Source organism: Gopherus evgoodei, chromosome 1 (assembly GCF_007399415.2).
Source record: "Gopherus evgoodei ecotype Sinaloan lineage chromosome 1, rGopEvg1_v1.p, whole genome shotgun sequence".
Lineage (NCBI taxonomy): Eukaryota > Metazoa > Chordata > Testudines > Testudinidae > Gopherus > Gopherus evgoodei.
In genome coordinates, this window is record NC_044322.1 from 352722303 (window position 1) to 352741591 (window position 19289).

At 42.9% G+C, this 19289-nt stretch overlaps 1 protein-coding gene across 1 annotated transcript; it reads left to right on the top strand.

Moving 5' to 3' along the window:
• The first annotated feature begins 865 nt into the window (after positions 1-865).
• On the top strand, positions 866-14601 carry UCMA (upper zone of growth plate and cartilage matrix associated). Its single transcript, XM_030554319.1, has 5 exons — positions 866-997; positions 1522-1587; positions 1709-1804; positions 8515-8613; positions 14063-14601. The coding sequence occupies exons 1-5, from the start codon at positions 940-942 to the stop codon at positions 14158-14160; spliced, it is 417 nt and encodes a 138-aa protein (XP_030410179.1). The 5' UTR covers positions 866-939; the 3' UTR covers positions 14161-14601.
• Positions 14602-19289: the final 4688 nt, after the last annotated feature.

Consider the following 19289-nt stretch of genomic DNA (forward strand, 5'->3'; position numbering starts at 1 on the left):
TGTGGCACCTTATAGACTAGCAGACATATTGGAGCATGAGCTTTTGTCTGATACCATACTCATTAGGTAGCCAAACTCCTCCCAACCTTATCCACATTATTTTTATATTCCACATGCTGTTAAGATAAACAAGGTTTGACTGTGCTGCTGCTACATATTCCCAGCTCTGGGCATATACTTAATGGCTTTCCAGAAGCTCAGAGTGATAGAATTCCAGACACTATGTAATGTACACCAATTTTAAGGCCCCTTTATGCTGCCAGTGCTATGTGAAAGGGCATTTGTGCATCTGAGAATTCAGACCCTAATGTTTATGTCCTCAGTGACACTTGTGCAGTCACATTGCCTTCAATGGCACTTGCACAGGTGTAAATGAATGAACACAATAAACCATTCTGCTAGTAATGCAGTAGCAGCAATAGAATCAGGCTCCTTTCATAGCTGTGCTGACTCTGGAGGGCTAACGGAAGTGTAAAAAGCACTAAAAATTCGTATTGTCACTAAACTCACTCTGATACAGGCAGAGGGCAGATCTGCAAGTACAAAGGGTTTTTTTCCCAGAGTTTAATTGCACTTTAAACTATATACAATAGATGACAAAAATAATATGCTGTATAATCTTTTGCTTATAATAGTCATCTTCCAGCCAGGCCATCCCGGCTGCCTGTCAGTTTGTAACTCTGACTTCCATCAAAATGCTGATGACCACAGGATATATCTTATATCAATGTTTTCAAATTGCCTGAAACCACCTTTGGTCTGGCAAGGAGCAGCCAACTGAAGTGCTACCCAGTGCCCCTCCTTCCCCCCTCCCTCCCCCCCGACATCCCCACTCTCTGCTTCCTTTTCCAGCTAACAGGAAGAATTTGCAAGCAGATCTCAAGAAACTTCTTGTGATAGTCACTATTTTTCTGAGGAGTCAACTGGAGCTCAGCAAAGATGAACTGGAAAGAAATCCTTTTTCTCTCTTGCCTTGCAACTTTTGTGCTCTTGGTTGGTATGTATGATCCAGCGTAATAATAATGCTAACAGGAAACACAGAATTTCAGGAAGGAAAGGAATGATAGAAATCTAAACTCGTGTCATTGGGGTAACATAAGAACACTGTCATTTCCACATTGCTAGTCAAATGAGCATGACAGTATGTGAGAATCTAATCTAATCCAATGTAATCTATTACAATCTCTAAAGGATTAAGGCACCAAGTTACACTAAGAATACACAGACAATTTTTTTAATATAATGGGATAAACTGGACTAAATGTCCTTATAGGTCTTGTTAATTGCTATTTTTATGATTTTCTATGAAAATAAAAACTGGGAACACAAAAATATATATCTACATAGCTGCTGATTGTACTGTTGCTCTTGCTGTGTAAAAGTGAATTTCCCAGGCAGGTTGTTATTGGACTGCAAGATTTTTAGCAGGTAGCGGCTTTCAACGTCTGCTTGAGGTTTTTGCTGTGGGATGCTGCATTTCTCCACTGAATTCAATACTGTGTTTGTGCTGTTGTCATCCAGTTCTTGAGGAAAGCGACAGCGCTGCTGTGGGCACCAGGAAGGCAGCTGGGGAAGAGGACAAGGAAAGTAAGTGGAGCTGCAAATTTTGGGAGGGAGAGGAGAACAGTTGCTCCTATGGCTTTCAAATGTACATTGATGCCCCTGTTTACTATCCATGGCCGATCGAGTCCTCTCTCTTTGCTTTCAGGTGTGAAAAAGAAGATTTTTATACAAGGATCGGATGCCTCTAACTTCTTCAAAAAGCGTGGCAAGCGAGCCACCAAATCCAGAGATGAGCTCAATGGTGAGGCTGTTCAGGAGTGTTTATGGAAAGCTGTATTTTCTTTGTGCCTCTTTCATCTCCCGCTTCCCTTGAGACATCCTAAGTTGCCTGCTACTCTCTACAAGGATTTATTCACTGATCAAAGTTGTTGTTGTTTCTTTTGGATTAGAACAGGTTTCTTCTCAATTATCTACATTTTAAATTATGGAATGTACCTACAAAGAGCAATTGGAGGGGGTGGGGGAAGCCAGAGGGATTAGTGTGTGAGTGAGAATGGGTGAAAATGTAATTTTTATGAATTGAATAAAAATAATATGGGAGAAGGACAAAAAATGAACTTTATAGACTTCCAGTCTGGAAGATTTAGGGCATATAGAATCATTTCTGGGTGGGTGTAAGGGATCGGTCGTTACTGAATTCTCCAAAATGAGGGTTGTTCATTGGTATCTTTTTAAATGAGGCAAGAGGTAACTTTGGAAAATGAAATATTTTTCATCTACAAAATCTCTTGAAATTGGCTAATAGAACTGAAGTGGATGCCAATTCTTTGGTTTTCAAAAGGGCTGAGACATATAGCAGGGCAGGCCAAGCTCAGCAGGCTGTTGTAGGAGGTGCAGGACAGCATGGTGAAGTGAATATAGGGGCCTATTTAGTTCCTCTCCTCAGCTCCTTTCACACTGTCATCTTATGGAAGCTGGTAAATAACAAGCAGGTCTCAGGTCCGGTGCTGAATGAATGTTTTCAGCTCTTCTTGGAAAACATGTGCAAATGTAGCATTAAGTAATATACACCTGGCTTTTGCAACAGCGTTTTATTTCCACATGGGATGGAAAACATAACTGAATTCACATGGCTTGTTTGCTGAAGCACTGAAGAGGATAACAGTCCCAAGTCAGTGAATTTATCTGTCCTCTGGTTCAGCAAAACTTCCGCTAGGTTATTGGGAGAGATGTTAACCTTTCAGTAATAATCTGAAAATTAGCTCAGTTAAAGAGCAAGAGAGGGCTGATTTAACTGGTAACACTTTAAAATACAGGGCACAAATATCATGTATTTACTATATAATAGTATGTTAACCGTTGACTATTTAATTACATTGTAATTACCAGGTAGTGTCCATGTAATTGGGTAATAAACATATAGGAGGAGGAGGATAGTGTGTGTTCCTTCTAACATTACAGGTAAGTTACAACAGCGTCTATAAAAACAATACTTGCAGTGAGGTAACCGATAATGTAATATTTTAATGAGGTGCAATTTTTTAGGGTTATATAAAGTGAGCACGATTAACCTTCTGCCATTCCATTGCTGATCTCAGTTACTTGATGGGCTATTGTCCAGAAGCAATATACCATGTGTGGGCTAGAGTGGGCCAGAAAGGCTGCGCAGGCCAGCAGTCAATCAGGAAAGGGCTTACTGAGAGCCAATCAGGGCTGAGATTGGAGACAGCCAATCAGGGCTCCTCAGCATGGGCCTATATAAAGGTTGTCCAGAAGCACAGCAAGCAAGTCTGTCTTAGACCTTCATGGAGGAAGGTCTGTCTCCAGAGCAGGAGACCAGCACTTCAGACAGCGCAGTGCTGGGCAGGCTTAAGGGGAGCATAGTAGGGCCCAATGCCTGCCAGACTGCAGGCCCTCATAGAAAGGGCTTAGAGGGTATGTGGGGCCAGAGGGGAAGTGGCCCAGGGACAAATGGACAAGGGGAGAGAAGGAGGGCAGGGAGGCTGCCCCCAAAGGGTCCCTGGGTTGGGATCCAGAGTAGTGGGTGGGCCTGGGTCCCCCCCTTCTCCCTTGTACTGCAGCTGGCCATGCAGTAGGGTGGCTAAAACAAACTGCAACTGGCCCTTGAGACAAGGGGCTAACTTTGGAGGTTGTGGTTGCTCACTGAGGCCAGTGCACAGGCTGTTGCTACCCACACTCCCTCCTCCTCCCCCCCGGAAGGGGGTGAGGATGGACTAGGGAGCACTGCTGGAGGGAAGCGTCCTGAAGAGGATGCTGCTGAGCAGGGAGCAATGCGGGTCCAGACACCAGCAAGGAACAGACGATGGACAGGACACCACCAGCAGAGGGTGCTCCCCATGCACTGAGCTAATTCCGGAGGTAACCAGCGAGAGGCGCTGCAGTGGTAAGTCCCAACACCGTGACACCATGTAACCTATTTTCCCAGATATTTAATAAAGCCATTGGGTCAGAATGTATTCTCATTTGCATCAGGGTAAACCCAATAAAAGTCACTATTCCAATACACAATTCCACTGAAGTGAATGGGTTTACACTGCTGTGATTCAGAGCAAAATTTAGCCCCATTGGTTTTATTAAATATGCACAGGCGTGCAGATTATATGGTCATTACCTGTGGATGATGTTCCATCAAATAACTGAGCAGCAGGATTGTCCATGATCAGCCTCCTGATGTTCAGCCTGGGATCAGGCTGAGATCCAGAGCTTTGTAGTGGTAGGGTCTGATCTGTAGAACTCCCTTCCTAACAAAGTCTAGCCAGAGTCCACAGAGTCATTGTATATCCTTTCTGTTTAATTCAGTTTAACCAAGAACCTCCATTTCCATCCATCCTTCCATGCATTAGTGATCTGGTGATGGGGACCTTTAGCTGGGACACTAGGCCCAGATTATGATTTTACTGTTCATGGCCTTCCCTCTCACCGTGTGCAGCACACATGTGCCTGGCAATAAAGTGCTTAATAAATTAAACAGTTTCATGATATTTGTGTCCTGTAACACAGAGGGCTGTCAGGCACTTCCTTTGCTATTAAATGGGTAGAAGTGTCTCTGAACCATGGCAGAAAAATAGGTTAGTCACCCTCCATCAAACAAGTACTGGTTTGTTCTATAAAGGGTTGCATCCAGATAGAGATACAGCCAGGCTTTGGCTGATGCGAACCAGAACAATTTCCTCCCACTCAAGATAGTTTGGATGAACTCATTCTTGTCCAACACTAGCATCAGATGGCACAGTTGGTTACATTACAGCCTTTCCTCAGTGCACAATTCCTATCACATCCTTATGTTACGAGTTAAGAGGAGCATGGTGCTTTTTGTCCTAATCCTCTGGGAATATTTAGCAGGAACAGAAAATTATACCTTGGAGATGTCCTGATGTTCTGGATCTGACTGGCAATGTCCATGGCAGATCAGAACTGAGGCACATTCAGGAAACTTATAGTACATCTTCCTTATTCTGTAGCCTGATGTTTTAGAAAGAGGCACTGGCCCATGTTTTTCTTCCAGTTACTCTGAGTGGTGTTACACTGGATTTATGTCGCTGTAGGTGAAAGAGGAATTTGACCCATCAAGTCTTTTTCCTATCACTCATCATAAAAAAAAAAAGCAAGGAGCCAGTGTCTCTCCAGCACTGTCCTGAAATAAGGATATTTCCAGTTGCCCAAACCCAACTGAAGAGTGCTAAACTTCCAGTCTAATCAGACCACATCTGAACCGAGTCTGAGTACCAACATAGATGATCAAATGTAATGGCAGTTTTCTCCATCCCCCAACAAGCAAAGACCTGTATCCCAGCATTGGTACACGTTCAAAGTGATGCCAATGAGAAGGAGAACATAAAATACTGTTTATTCTAGGCTGAGTTCAGAAAGACGAGACCTTAAGCAGTTGGCAGACTGGAGCAGACCACAGGCCTATCTGTCTCTAACAGTGGCCAATATTACTGGAGGTTTCAGAGGAAGGTGCAACATCTTCCAAATATAACTAATTGTGCAGTGTTCTACCTTGGGGTCAATACCTCATCCAGAACTACGATAGATCTTGGAACAGAAGATTAACTCAATACTTGTTTTCTTCCATTTTCCTCAGCCATTCTCATCTACTTCCTACAGTTCTTTAAACAATGGTTATGTTACCTTCTTCTTTCAAGCCAATATATTTGTATTCCACTTTCTCAAAGCTATTCTTACTTTCATCTCTTTTCCAATGTCACAAAGCAGGTTTTCTCAACCTTCCAGGTGTTCAGTTACTTTTAAAAATACCTACACATGGGAATTGATTTAATACCTATTATCAATATCTCTACCTTAAACAAACCCAAAGAAAATGAGATAATTGCAATTGTCTTCCATTGATGCCAAGTCTAGCATGATACAGAACTTAGCTCTGCTCTTTTGCGTGAACTCCTGCTTATTCTATCTCAAGGAAAAGCATTAATTTTCCACCTCCTCAAGTTTGCTTCCTGGATTAAATCCCTGCAGTTCCATCTCTCACTTCTTTCTACTCATCTGAAATTCACTTTGCTCTGCCTCTGAAGCAATGGATTGGAATATTGTTCTTTCATGTTCTTTTTGCATTGTCTAAGGAGACCTGTTGGACCTTCTCTATTTTGAATACCTATAGTCTTTCGACTAATGACACGTAGGGCCATCGATACAAACAGTTTCATTTATTTATAGGATTAGTCTTGATTGTCAGTATTTAACATTTACATTGCCCTCAAGCTGGCGCCCCATTGTGCGAGTGTAACCCACACACCTCCTGGGCGTGGTGTTCTGTCCCAGCTAGTGGCACCGAGGCCACTTAAAGAGAGAGAGAAAACGAGTCTGCGCTACGGCCTTAGCTAAAAATCACATGGCTTTTAGTTCGTGCAGTCGAGGCTCATGTACTAAGCTCCAGAGGTCCCTGCTTTGATCCCGCGCGCCGACAACCAGAGTCTGTCAGTGTTACACTAGGAACCATACGAGTGTATGGCAAAGGCTTTCTGTAAAGTGGTCACAGCTCTTGCTTTCCACTGTTTACATGTGTTCCTGCCCAGAATCTCTCCTAGATAATATTGACTCACAGCAATCTTTGGAAGGGGCAGGATTAGCCAACTCTGTTGTCGTTCAAACAAGCCCCTTTGGCTTGCGCCCTCAGTTATCTAGCAACATTCTTCAGGATTCTCTCAGTTCAGTTCACAGTCCCATGTGTACAATGAGATTTATTCAATTGTCTGAGAGCCTTTTCTTTGGTTGCATCCTATTTGATAATAGGGTGAGACGGGACAGGCTTGGTTCTTGAGAGTTCAACCTTCCTTGTCACAAGGGTGGGTTGCTACCTCTGCAGCAAAGCACTAGTACAGGGGAAGTGTGTGATCTGTGGTGGGAGCTTTTATCTTGTTCATGTTGCTTATTGCCTGAAAAAACACTTGAACTCTTTGGGAATTGATTCAACAAACTAGCTGGTAAAAATTCTCTTGGGTGCCTAAACCAAAGTTTCTCTATCTAGGTCTGCCCATCCACTGAGCAAGACCTTAATGTATAAAGCCATATTTTAAGAATGGCTGTAAATAGAAACTGGTTATTTACTTTGCATTTCCATGCAGGCCAACAGATAAAAGGAGAGAGAGTGAGGTAAGAAATAGAGGGAAAGAAAATGATGTAAGATATATGTATAAGCACATGGACATAAGAAACAGATGAAGTACGAGCATCTTGAGGATATGCACAACAATTGCATCTCCTACCAAAATACCTTGCCAAAAATCTTATCAAATTCCAACTAAAACTCACTTTCCAGAAAAATTCATCTTCTGGCAGAGACCTACACCTTCTAAGATTGGACCCTAAATTATCACCAGGCAAGGTGAAAATGACCAAACCAGGGCTCTTTTAATGAGATTTCAACCCAAAATGGCAGAAATCTCACAAAATTAGCTTTTCCTGTTCACTTTCTGTCAGCTTGGGCAGAAATAGTGTGACTGAAAAAAGTCACAAGATTTCCACCATCTGGGGCTGTATCCAAAGATCCAGAAGGGTATTAGGTCATCTTGCTGCCTCGCCAGTCTTGGGGACAGTCTGGCCTCCAGTGCAATTTAGAGAGACTTGAAGGCTACTCTAAATTATGCTGTCTGTTTATAGCCCCCTAGGAGCTATTCTGTCAACCAGGATTGCTGGAGCACAAGGGACTCTTGCCATACCACCTCCTGCCCCAGCATGCCCCAGAGAAGAGGAGATGACTATGCCATGAGAGGAGGTGCCTGCTATGCCATCTTTGCTACCCTGGAATTCCCCTGTGCAAGGGCAGTTCTCCAGCCAGCTGTTTAGGCCAGCTCTCTGTCCCCCTTTTGGAACAGTTGAAAGGGCACAGAGCAGGGTCAAAGATTGGGAACGCAATCCCAAAACACAACCAAGTTCTGAATCCAGGATTTGATTCCAATCCACACCCTGAAATTAAAGGTTGACTGTATCAGAGGCTTCGGTTTGGGCTCCTCTCTATTTGAAAACGTAGTGAACTTTTCAACAAACATGGTATGCATTTTTACATTGGCTGGCTTTGGGGTATTATTACAATGTCTTAAGATTTCATTTTCATTGTGAACTTTTAATTAGGGAGTTTTAACTAGTAGACATTTATCACAGGGTTCTAAATCATTGGACAAATATGATAACTATAATCCACCAAACTAAATTAGAACGACCTGTGTTTTACCTATGGAATTTAAAAGGCATAACACAGGAGCTAGCAATTTCTCTACCAGCATCATTGCAGCACAATGAAACAGTATTGTTTCATTGTGCTGCACAATGGGATGATGAAATACAGATTGTCTAGTTCTTAGAAAGCCTGCTGTAAACAAGGATTTTAGCAACTAGGCCTCCAGTGAAAGCCCAGGATACAGGTGCTGCTATACAAGACTAATCAGATTCACTGGGTTTTGAGGACAAAAGTTATGCTTTGGCGTCTTAAGATTTTTTTTGCTGCTAATATGATAAACGTCTCTTACGCAGCGGAGACCCGGCAAATGCTGACTGCTGATGAGCAAAGGAGGGAGTATTTTGAAGAGCAAAGGAACGAGTTTGAGAATTTTGTGAAGGAAGAACGTAAAGGTAAGAACAGCAAAACAACAAATTGTGAAACTTTAGATGGAGGCTGGCAGGATGTTTTTTATTATTAGTGTATTATTATCACTGTTTTTTAACATTGATATGGTAGCAGCACCTAAGGGCCACAATGAGGTTGGGCCCTGTTATGCTAGGTGCTGTACAAATGTATAATAAATGACAGCCCCTGCCCTAAAGAACTTGCAATCAAACTCTTTGCTCGAGAGAGCAACTCTTGCCAAATTCTACAGAGGTTTCACATAGTTCATTCCCACAGGCTCAATATTCTGTCCTATACCATATGATTTATAGCCCCACCTACTGGTGATGCTCTAATTCTAGATAGGACTATCTAATGGGATTCCAGGTTTGCATTTCCTAGGAGTGATTCTATGGAGTCTCGTCACTGCCACTGCGAAAGCCTATTCCATGAGGTTTTATTTATTGCCTTAAGATGAAAAGGGGCTGCTGGAATGAGGCTTCCGTTTACTGGGATGGGAATTTAGGAATGGAGAATGTCTCTTGAATTGCATTTCCTCACTGCTTCCACACATTCTAGCTAGCCGACCACTCTGATAAAGTCACTGCTAACCAGTATGAGCAGCAACTCCTCCAGGCCACACACTGTACCTGGAGGCCATCATTTGGGGGCATTCCACATCCCACAGATCTGAAACCTCTCTGGTTTCAACTGGGCTTTGCATCCTGCATGGTAACATTTCCATCTGAGGAATGTGCATGACAGTAGCACCCTGTGTTGAGTAATAGAATGACTATACAAAACCGCAGGAGATTGAAGAGTGGGTAGTTTTAAATGCCGCCTGCATGCAATATCATGGAACAAGGAGGTGAGAGGCATCTTTAACTAGCAGTTTCTCTGTATTTATCAGTTAAAGATTAGCACATGGATAAACCAATACACAGTGGGGATAAGTGTTTTGATAAAGGTCAAACAGCAGAACTGGGACTAGAACCCAGGTCATCTGACTCAGTCCTGTGCTCTAAAAATTGGAGTAGAAGCCCAGAACATGAGCCAATGACTTGGTGTGTGACACTGAGGAGTGACTTGCCTAGTTTATCCATCTGTAAAGTTAGGCTACATCAGAGAGGAACTGAGGGGCCTGATTGATTAATGCTTGTAAAACACTTTCAGATCCCTGCAGGGCCGGTGCTTCCATTAGGCGACCCTAGGCAATCGCCTAGGGCGCCAGGATTCAGGGGGCTGCATTTTGCGCGCTCCCCACAGGGCGCGTGGGAGCTTCGGGTTCTGCTCCCATCGTGCCATCGAAGAAGGACCCTCCGCTGACGTGCCACGGAAAACAGCGGCAGGCAATTGAGCTACCGCCAACATTTCGCTGTTGCATGCAGCATTTTGGCAGAGGGTCCTTCTTTGGCGGCGAGAGGGGAGCAGAACTGGAAGCTCCCACGCACCCCGTGGGAAGCATGCAAAATGTCGCCCCCGAATTCTGCGTAGGGCATCTGAAACCCTGGCGCCGCTCCTGGATCCCTGAATGAACAATGTTAGACAAAGGCAAAGTAGACCATCATAGAAATGTAGGTCTGGAAGGGACCTCAAGAGGTCATCAAGTCCATCCCGTCACGTTTATCAAGTAAACTTAGACCATCCCTGACAGGTGGGTGTTCAACCTGTCCTTAAAACCCTCCAGTGATGGGGATTCCACAACATCCCTTGGAAGCCTATTTCAGAGTTTAACTACTCTTAGAGTTGTTAAGTTTTTCCTAATATCCTATCTAAATCTCCCTGGCTTCTTATCCTATCTTCAGTGGCCATGGAGAACAATTGATCACTGTCCTCTTTATAACACCCTTTCACATATTTGGTGACTGTTACCAGGTCCCCCTTCAGCCTTCTTTCCTCAAGCCAAAACAAGCCAATTTTTTCCCATCTTTCCTCTTAGTCAGATTTTCTAAACCTTTGATCATTTTTGTTGCACTTCTCTGGACTTTCTCCAATTTGTCCGCAACTTTCCTAGAGTGTGGCTCCTAGAACAGGGCACAAACTCCAGCTGAGGCCACACTAGAGCTGAGCAGACTATTATCTCCCATGTCTTACATACAACACTACCGTTAATGCACCCCAGCATGATATTAGCCTTTTTCGCAACAGCAACATATTGTTGATTCACATTCAATTTGGGATCCATTCTAACTTCCAGATTCTCTTAAGCCGTGCTACTGCCTAGCCAGTTATTTCCCATTTTGTGCATTTAATTTTTCCTTCCTACATGTAGTACTTTGCACTTATCTTTATGGGATTTCATATTGATTCAGATTAATTCTTCAATTTATCCATGTCGTTTTGAATTCTAATCTTGTCCTCCAAAGTACTTGCAACACCTCCTACCTTGAGATCATCTGCATATATTATAAGCATACTCTCCACTCCATTATTCAAGTCACTAATGAAAATATTTTTGCTTCTCAGCCATTGTATTGATATAAGTGGAAAGATGTCCAGATTTTTTGTACATTTATCCAACAAAATTGAGATAATCCAGTCTAGAAGGGGTTCTTGAAGAGAACAAAGAGGTCAAAATTACTTTTAAATTGACTTTTTAGACTAGTTGTATGCAACTAAATAGTTCCTCCAAATTTCTGGAAATAGACATCTAAATAAAGCACGAACCATTTTCTTTCTTCGTGGTTGTCTTTCTTCCAGCCATTGCAGCATTTCTTTCTGTGTATATATTTTTTTCCTACACTTGATACTTTTCTCATAATAAACTTTAGACCCAAGACCTCATTGACAGGGCACGAATGGGGGACATTAACAACGCAGTTATTCAGTTAGTAAACCCAGTGCTCTTGTGTGATGCACTCCCATTACTATGAGATGGGGATGACCCTATGACAACGGTGTTTCAGATACTCCACCATATTTTTTCTGTACAGTGGAGACTATACTTGCAATAAGAAAGCTTTCCATAACAGACCTTCCCAAAAAATGACCAAGTGACCTTACAGACATTTCAGCTAGTTCCCTCCAGAGAATGAGTAGGGAAAACCATTTTTGGGATGACAGTTCAGTGAAGTTGTCAAAAGTAAAGACAGCAACGGAAGGGAGTGGTTTTCACTTGATGGCATAATAAACACATCCATGGAGGTATTTCTGAAACCTCACATCGAGGTGGCTAACCAAGACAAATTCTAAGCAGTGCTGCTGTATATCCTTTTTAAAGAGGAAAATGATTCTGATGGTAAGAACTCACCCAAAAGCATTAGTTATTTTTATTGCCCCATCTTTATTACATTTTTGGTTTTATGCCAGAACTTTCATGGAGACACATGTACAGAATATTAGGGTCTATTGGTTTGAGAAGATTGACAAAATAGTCTGACTTTCCAGTTAAAATAAATAATACCCACCTCTTATATAGCTCTTTTCATCAGTAGATCTCAAAGCGCTTTACAGAGACAGTCGCTATCATTATCCCCATTTTACAGATGGGGAAACTGAGGCAGATAATGGTGAAATGACTTGCTCAAGGCCACCCAGCAGGCCAGTAGCACAGCTAGGAATAGACTCCAGGTCTCCTGATTCCCAGTCCAGTGCTTTATCCACACTGTTTTAAAATGGTGCTTTGGAAAATGTCTATATTTGTGCCTTTGAGAAAAAAGAGACTCAGGGCTTGTCTTCACTTGCTGTGGATCGATGCTGTGGCAATCGATCCACCAGGGGTCGATTTAGCGGGTCTTGTGAAGACTCACTCAATCAATCGCCGATTACTCTCCTGTTGACTCTGCTACTCCACCAGAATGAGAAGCATAAGGTAAGTCAATGGGAGAGTTTCTACCATGGACCCAGCATGGTGTAGACACCACAATAAGTTGACCTAAGCTGCGTCGACTCCAGCTATGTTATTTACGTAGCTGGAGTTGCATAACTTAGGTCAATTTAACCCCATAGTGTAGACCTGCCCTTAGGAAATTAAATGTAGCCTTAAGCCTAAAAACCTGATGACCATTTTTATCCTTTACCTGCTAGCCCTGGTGCTGGACACACTGTGCTTCTGTGGGCCTGTGCCATATTACTGAAATTAACCTTAGAACACCGGCATTGTCCAACCAAATAAGTACTTAGAATGTGGATATTAAGATGCACCTATCCAAAGTTTATGTGAAGTCCAGAATTTAAACTTGTTAATGGGTGATCAGCACACACCTGTTACATTCAGCAGCATAGCAAGTGCAGGCTAACTTGACAATAGCCTGAGCATTCTTTGTCCATCAGATAGTTAATCTGGACTTCACACAGCCGTGTGATCCAGACGTACGGGGGATGTACCTGGAACACTCAAAGCCCAGTTGGCAAATGTGAGTGACACCATTATATGACATTCAGAGTAACTAACTTCATCTAGAACCCAATGGTCAAAGCATCGCCAAGATGATGCATCCTGTTGTGCTATCAAATGTGCCAGCAAGGATCATTCTGGTGACTTCAGTAGCGTATATGGTGGCACCATGGCCTATGGTGGACCAGCAGCTAAAGGGTCAGTGAATAATTCGAGAATGATTTGATGAACATACATCGAAATAAATAAAATGTAAGGCAACCTTTTGCCACTTCCCCAAGATCACTCATAGTGAACGTTAAAACCCTCCCATTAATTGTGTGTTTGCAAGGTTAATGCGAAGATACTGTAGTGATGGGGCAGTTAGTTACCTAGATAGATCAACCTGAAATAGTAAGCCTGGATCCAGTATACGTTGGAGGTAGGAAGAGGGTCATGCTGTGCAAAATATTCACAACAAAACCCAGAGGCCCATGTGATTTACCATTTTTTGTTTTGTTTTGTTTTGTTTTTTTGTTACAGTCTAGAAACTCTGCACGTTGAAAGGTTTGATAATGTTCATGAACACTAAACTTCTGAGCAAACCTAGACCCTGTTTCAAGAAAACTGAGCAGGCTTGAGGTTTGCAAGGAAATCCTGCAAAAATCTCTCTAGGTTCCTATACTGGCACTGGCACCCACCACCAAATTGTGAGAGTGCCACATCACCTGGATGTATCATGAAAATAGGTGCAAGTTCGTGCTTTTGACCAAGATTTGCACTGACATTTGGTTTTGTTTTTTTAAAACCCCAACTGAAAGATGGGGCTGAGGAAAGCTCACAGATCAGAGGTGGACCTGAGTCACAAAATGAGGATTCAGAGCTGAACATTGCAAGAGACAGCTGGCCTTACAATGGGCCAAACACCTACATTCAAACCCTGAGTCTTTAGGGAAGCATATTGGGCCTAAACTACCCCACAACCTCCCTTGATATGATACACAGAGCTTGACAAACAGAGATGCACAGTTGGAGATTTGAGAGCCAACAGTTCTTGCCACTATTTCAATGCTGAATTGGCATTAGATTAGTTGGCTGTCAGAAAATGAATCGCAGTTCACATTGTCTCTTGTTCTTTGCCCTCCCACCCCCATTTACAGAGCAGCAGGAGAGAAGCCGGGAACAGATCGAGCAATGGCGTCAATATCACTACGATGGTCTCTACCCATCTTACATGTACAACCGTCACCACATCTAGATGTGAGAAGTGTGAACTAAAAAAATAGTTAAATATTTGCTGACTAAGCCGTTCACAGGACACCAAAGAAGCAATCACATTTCCAAAGTCTTGGTCATGTCATGGATCCCACTGTGCAATCTACTCCACCAAGCCCTCCTCCTATATTATTTACATTGTCTCTGTTTTAATGGATAGAGCTTCTCATACGATGCTGCTTTGCTTTGTATTTTGAGGTGCTTGTATGTGTGACAAAATCTGGATTTAAAACACAAAAGTGGAACAATACAGACAGAATTAGATCCTTGAGACATGTATAAATCAGGATAGTTTAGAATTTGTCCCATGTAAACAGATAAGAATTTTTTTTAAAAAAAAATCACTGTATCTTGGGAATCATTGAAAAGAAAAGCTATGTTTGTTGTAATCCCAGGGTCTCTGTAATGTTTTACTTTAAGTTAAAAAAAGGAGCTGTATTAACATTCTAATAGTTTTTAATTAAACAATAGTGTTAGCTTCTGCAATATCACTCATTACTTCTCCTTACTAATCTATAAATAATGGAAATTCTGTATGTTTGAAAGAATATAACTTCCTTTTTAACTATCATCAGTCCCTTCAAGATGCATAAGCAGCTAGTGATGTACGTTATATGCAGGAAAAATAATAACAAGAAAGTTTGAAACTACCCGTAGACTTTCATTCCTCTACCTTATTCCTTTTCTAGCCAGCCGTTACATAACTATCTTCACTTTCTATAATGGCTGTTTATCAATAAACGTAGCTCCATGAATCATAGAATATTAGGGTTGGAAGAGACCTCAGGAGGTCATCTAGTCCAACCCCCGCTCAAAGCAGGACCAACACCAACTAAATCAAGCCAACTTTGTCAAGCCAGGCCTTAAAAACCTCTAAGGATAGAGATTCCATCACCTCCCTAGGTAACCAATTCCAGTGCTTCACCACCCTCCTAGTGAAATAGTGCTCCACGATCATTCTAGTACGAGCTAGGATCACACTAGGGATCTTCCATCTGGAGGATAGGCCCATCAATGGCTATTAGCCAGAATGGGCAGGGATGGTGACCCTAGTCTCTGTTTGCTAGAAGTTGGGAACATAGGTACTGGAACTAGGAGTGTGGGGGGGTGCTGCCACACCTCCTGGGTTGAAGTGGTTTCCATCATATACAGGGTTTACAGTTTGGTTCAATGGCTCTCAGCACCCCCACTATAAAAATTGTTCCAGCAGCCCTGGCTGGGAATGGGCAACAGGATGGATCACTTGATTATTACCTGTTCTGGTAATTCCCTCTGAAGCACCTGGCATTGGGCACTGTCAGAAGACAGGATACTGGCTAGATGGACTATTAGTCTGACCCAGTATAGCCATTCTTTTGTTCTTATCTGTATACTAGAAGCTCTGTTAACTGGGGCAAAATTATAGACTCATAGACTTTAGGGTCAGAAGGGACCAATATGATCATCTAGTCTGACCTCCTGCACAAAGCAGGCCACAGAACCCTACCCATCCACTTCTATAACAAACCCCTAACCTATGTCAGTGTTATTGAAGTCTTCAAATTGTGGTTTGAAGACCTCAAGCTGCAGAGAATCCACCAGCAAGTGACCCGTGCCCCACACTGCAGAGGAAGGCGAAAAACCTCCAGGGCTTCTGCCAATCTGCCCTGGGGGAAAATTCCTTCCTGACCCCAAATATGGCAATCAGCTAAACCCTGAGCATGTGGGCAAGCCTCACCAGCCAGCACTCAGGAAAGAATTCTCTGCAGTAACTCAGATCCCATCCCATCACAGACCACTGGGCATACTCTGCTGATAATCAAAGATCAATTGCCAAGATTAAGCTATCCCATCATACCATCCCCTCCATAAACTTATCAAGCTTAGTCTTAAAGCCAGATATGTATTTTGCCCCCACTACTCCCCTTGGAAGGCTGTTCCAGAACTTCACTCCTCTAATGGTTAGAAACCTTCATCTAATTTCAAGTCTAAACTTCCTAGTGTCCAGTTTATACCCATTTGTTCTTGTGTCTACGTTGGTACTAAGCTTAAATAATTCCTCTCCCTCCCTAATATTAATCCCTCTGATATATTTATAAAGAGCAAGCATATCCCCCCTCAGCCTTCTTTTGGCTAGACTAAACAAGCCAAGCTCTTTTGAGTCTCCTTTCATAAGGCAGGTTTTCCATTAATCATTAATCAGAGCCTATGGCAGTTGTTCATGGGAAGGCGGCATGGAGAGACAATTTCGCTCACAAGGAAACCTTCTCAAACCAGCAATTCTTATAGGAATGAGGAAAGGAGAACACATGGAAAGATGCCCCAGCACAATAATATCTTTGTGGAGAACCAAGGGCAGGCAGAGGGGACATATTTTTAAAATGTAATATCTCACAATGGGGAAGATCAAACACTTAACTATGTTGCTAGCTTGCAAATCTAAGCACAGCACCATTGGAAGCGTTGGCTAATTATCCTGCTATTAACCAAAGAGGAAAATCCCTGCAGAACTGCTAGTGCTAAGAGCTAGTTACTTTCTTTTCCGAATGCACTGAACCGGGAAAGGCACCTGGAGCTCTCTACTCAGAGATCTGTAAAACCCTTGGCTGCACCACCTGCCAATGTAGGGTAAATGTGATGAGTCGGGATCACTTGCAGGGATCAGATAGTAATTCACTTTCCTTCAGTTGAGACTGATCAGTGGGGGGCCTAGTAATAGGAGTAGATTATGGAGTGTGGATTCAGCCACTGGGAACTGGAATGGGACCGTTAATTCATATTAGATCAATTATCAGGTAATCACAACATTGCATGAAATGAAAAATGGTTGACACAATTAGGGCACAGCTTTCACAATGCTTGGCCATCTTATGAAGGCAGGAGGCAGACTTGTATATGTTACTATCACAGCACTTCTGCATGCTAAGCCTATAGCTGAACCACTCCTTGGTGCTCTTGAGGTGGTCAATGTACGGCTTCATGAGGAGAATAAGGGGGCAGGATCCCCCAGGATCTCTCCTGGCATTTCAACATTGCCAGTGGTAGTCCACCAGTTGGGAAAGAAAGTCCCTGCTTGCGGCTTTCTGAACAGTCCTGTGTTCTTAAAGAGATAAGTATCATGCACCCTCCCTGACCAGCCAACACTGATGTCAGTAAAGCATCCCCAGTGATCCATCAGCGCTTGCATTACCACTCGGCTCACTCGTTTGAGGACTGTAAGGCTTATGTGAGAAGCTGTTGGTGTTACCCACATGCTCTAGTGCAGTGGTCCCCAACCTTTTTGTGGCCAGTAGCACATTCATGTTTTCAGAAGAGTGTGGTTGGCGCCAACAATTTTTCAAGGCTTATTTTGTATTTGTACATTAAATAATACAAAAAAATCATATTTAAATATACATAATATATGACGCCATAAGATAAAAAGGGTAATTTTACATGTAAAAGGTATTAATTAAATGAAATTATTCGGCAATTACTCTTTCACCTTACCATGTGAATTTGCTCTTTTTTAATCTATCTGTAAGAAAAATGAAGGAGTTTTCACAAAATAAATATCATAAACAGTTTTCATCTTATTTATTTTTAAAAAGTTAAACATTGTTGAACTGGTGGTCCAAATATATTTATTATTCTTACTTTAACATAGAATGAAGCCTGCAGCCCCGGAGTTCTCTGTCCCCGGCAGGTGCCGGGCTGCGGTTTCTCTCCAGCTTATGCCGCATCCTGGCACCTGCTGGGGACAGAGAATGGCGGTGCCCACAGCCTGCAACCCCAGAGAAGCTGGAGAGAAGCCACAGGCCCGTGCCTGCCAGGGACAGAGAACACCGGCCCCCGCAGCCAGTGGGCCCTGGTGTTCTCTGTCCCCTGCAGGCGCAGGGCCGCGGCTTCTCTCCCATGATGGGCACTAGGCAGGCTCACTAGGGCATCCACCTTTACCCAGTTCCCTGGGCTCAAGGCATAACACAGGTAGTTTAGGCATCCTCTTACCCCCTACCTTGGGCTTAGGGCACAACCTTCTGTGGGCTTACGGGACCTTTTAGCAGTGAAAAAGCCTTACACAGTAATATCCTGAACCTCTATTTATTAACAGTTACCAAAAGAGAATGCACATGTGCTAAGCAAACAACGCTCCCCACTCACAATAAGACAGATGAACTTTTCCTGGTGGCCAGCCAGGATCAGGTCATCTGGGGACTCCAGTTTCTGCACAATATAGTTGGTAGGGTGTTCAGGTCCGGCATTTCTGATCTCGGACTGTGTCTTCGAGTTGGTGCCAAAAGAACGTCCTTTACGACCCCCCCCCCCAAACCATGCATATAGTAGAGAAATAGGGATCATAAAGGCAAAACAACGAAGAAGTAGAGATTTCACAACCACAGTTGTCAATAAGTGATTCTTTGCCAGACACAATGCTATCAAAGTTTTCTGTAAACATCTTAAGATTGCTTTCTTTATTCTGTGGTGGTTGCTATTATTAGGACAGGAACACCTTCTTAACAGCACATTACATTAGGATGGCTGCTGCTGGCCTAATGTCCCTGCTGAAATGGCCTCAGATCTTACACTAGTTTTGCTAATTAATGTAGTTAATTAAGAGAAGTACATTATCTAGGGCTTTGACAAATCTAGTTTTAAATGTTTCAAACAATAAGGTGCCATTACGTCTTTTGGGAGACTATTTCGTAGTCTGATACATCTCACTGACAGGAATTGGGGGGGGGCTGTTTTTTTACATTTTCTGCATATTAATTTGATCCCAGTGCCTTAATTTATAGCCATGTGTTTGCCCTTAAATATTGTATTTTCCCTACTACCTTCAAATACTCACAAGGCCAAATTCTGCTCTGTGTTAACCCAGAATCATTCCTTTGGAATTAATGAGCAGAAGTCATTCTTTATACTTCAAGGGACGTTGTCACTGGCATGTGTGTGAGTTCTCTCCGTATGCTGTCTAGCTCTGCATAGATAGTTGGTTCAGCAGACCTCACTAGTACTATCCAGAAAGACCACAGCCTCGGTTCGGTGGCAAAGGCACTCTGCCAGGTTTATTATCAACAAAGCACGGTACTAGCACCCTGGCTCCATGGTGATAGGCACATGAACACGTGTGGGCTCATCACAATGGACTCGGCT

Coding starts and splice junctions, on each gene's coding strand:
- UCMA (XM_030554319.1), top strand. CDS start 940: ATGAACTGGAAAGAAATCCTTTTTCTCTCTTGCCTTGCAACTTTTGTG. Junction 998..1,521: donor AACTTTTGTGCTCTTGGTTG/GTATGTATGATC, acceptor GTTGTCATCCAG/TTCTTGAGGAAAGCGACAGC. Junction 1,805..8,514: donor ATCCAGAGATGAGCTCAATG/GTGAGGCTGTTC, acceptor TCTCTTACGCAG/CGGAGACCCGGCAAATGCTG.